Source organism: Oreochromis aureus, linkage group 14, assembly GCF_013358895.1.
Source record: "Oreochromis aureus strain Israel breed Guangdong linkage group 14, ZZ_aureus, whole genome shotgun sequence".
In the NCBI taxonomy this organism is placed as follows: Eukaryota; Metazoa; Chordata; class Actinopteri; order Cichliformes; family Cichlidae; genus Oreochromis; species Oreochromis aureus.
The window spans coordinates 893,695-895,903 of NC_052955.1; the positions used below are offsets into that span (position 1 = coordinate 893,695).

Genomic DNA, 2,209 nt, shown 5'->3' on the forward strand with positions numbered 1-2,209 from the left:
TCATTTCTTCCAGAAGAGCAAACTTTTATATAACATGCGTATTTGAGACATTTTGAGTCCATACAGTAAAGGGTTAACGAGTGGTTGGCATGTAAGATAGTATAGTGACAAAAAAATACGAAACATGGTTGGTAAAGTATTCATGTTCAAGCTGCTCTGAACTATCCCAAAAAAAGCACCGCATGAAAAGTTGAACAGAGAAGCAAGGTGAGGCGTGCAGGTGCTGATGGCTTTCTGTCGCGTCTGTTTGGATCCATAAAAGCAGACTTTAAAGATCCTCATGTAGGAGTACAGGATTAAAAGGATGAGACCAAAGATTACTGTGAACATGTGAACACGTCCAAAGTCACTACTGATTGTAGTGTCAGAGCAGGCCAGTTTGATAATGTAATAATTGTCACAGTACAGTTTGTTAATGATGCCCCTGCAAAGCTGCAGAGAGACAGTCAGAGAGGACAGTATGGAAGCATTTACAAGAAAAGAATAGAACCACGCTAGAGCAGTGAGCATGGCAACTTTGTTATCCGTCATACGTGTGCGATATTGTAGAGGACAACAGATGGCAAGGTATCTGTCAAAGGACATGACAGCCAGGTTGAAAAATTCAACACTGGCATATGTGTACACACAGAAGATCTGCAGGAAGCACAGAGGAGCAGAAACAGTGTGAACATCAGAGAGGATCTGAAGCAGGAGGAACGGAAACAGCCCTGTACTACCATACAGCTCATTCACAAACAGGCTGCACAGAAACATGTACATAGGTTCATGTAAGCTTCTGTTTACACAGATAACCACAATCAGCAGGACGTTGGCACAAAGAATCACAATATAAACGGTGAGAACAATGAGGAAATACAGGGATTTATAAACACCTGTGTCAAAGTATGCTCCAAGTGTGAAGTCTGAAACCCGTGTGCTGTTCATCACGATCCTCTGCATCACTTCATTACAGTCAGCATACGACTCTTCCTGACAATGGACGAGCAACACTGATCCCACCCGGCTGAGCAGACACACCCATTCTGCTTCTTTTAACTTTTCATGTCAGGGGTGGACTGAGCTGACTCCACCATGAAATTAATTATTAATGATCACTTGGTGACAAATCATTAGTAATATATCATGGACAAGTCCAATCAAAACAATATTATTAAGCCTGGGTTAATGCTTGGTGAATGCCTATTGGAGATTGATGAGTAATGAGTAAAGATGAAGTTAAAGTATCACATTTATTATAAAAGCTAATGGATTTATCACTAAAGTCATTGTAAATTATTTTGACCTGCTATTTATTCACTGGAGAGAATAGTGTTGTCAAAGAATGGTGTTCAAGTTGTTATTCAAGTAGTATAGTATGCATGAAATACAGAAGAAGTGGAAGAACTTCTTGCACTGCAGTGCAACAAACCCTTAACATTGATACTAAATATGGTTTAAACACAGAGATAGATTGTGAGTCTAATCTTTCTGCATATGCATAAGTTAATTGGAGATAATTTATCTGAAATTCAGGAGCAGGACAACACCTACACTCTCCTTCCGGTCTAGACACGCCTCTAGCACTAATAGGTTCAAGGTTCTTTATTTGTCACATGCATAGTTATACAAGTATGACACACAGTGAAATGTAACCTGACACGCTCCTCGACATGGGCAAAGGGGGGTGGGGGGGTTAGAGGAAGAACATTATATATGTAGTATATACATTAGGTGAATGTGCAGTAGCAGCAGCAAGCAGGTGAATTCTGTACATCAAGTGAATTAAATAAGAATAGGCAATCTGACTATTTTACAGAATAGACAATATAAACATATTTAAAATTAAAGGAATTTGAAATGCACATTGTGCCTGGGTTTAGAGTGTCTGGAAGAGAATCCTGTCTCAGTCAATCATAGATGATGTGAGAGGGCGGGTGTGTGTGTTTAGGGCCCGGATGGCTTGGGGATAGAAGCTCCTCGTGAGTCTCTCTATCCTTGCCTGGATGATGCGGAACCTTCTACCGGATTGCAGAAGTTGGAAGAGTTTGTTGCCGGGATGGGACGGGTCCTTCAGTATCTACGCTGCTCTAGTCCGGCATCTCCTGGTGTAGGTTTCCTGAAGCGGGGGGAGAGCAATCCTGCAGCAGCGTTCTGCTGTACGGATCACTCTCTGGAGAGCTTTTTGGTCCTTAACACAGCTGTTCCCAAACCACGATGTGATGTTCTG

The 2,209-nt window shown here is 41.6% G+C and overlaps 1 protein-coding gene across 1 annotated transcript; it reads right to left on the minus strand.

The window, feature by feature from the left end:
• On the minus strand, positions 1–927 carry LOC116335334 (olfactory receptor 49-like). The gene has a single exon (XM_031758993.2). The coding sequence runs from the start codon at positions 925–927 to the stop codon at positions 1–3; it is 927 nt and encodes a 308-aa protein (XP_031614853.2).
• Between the last annotated feature and the right edge of the window lie 1,282 nt (positions 928–2,209).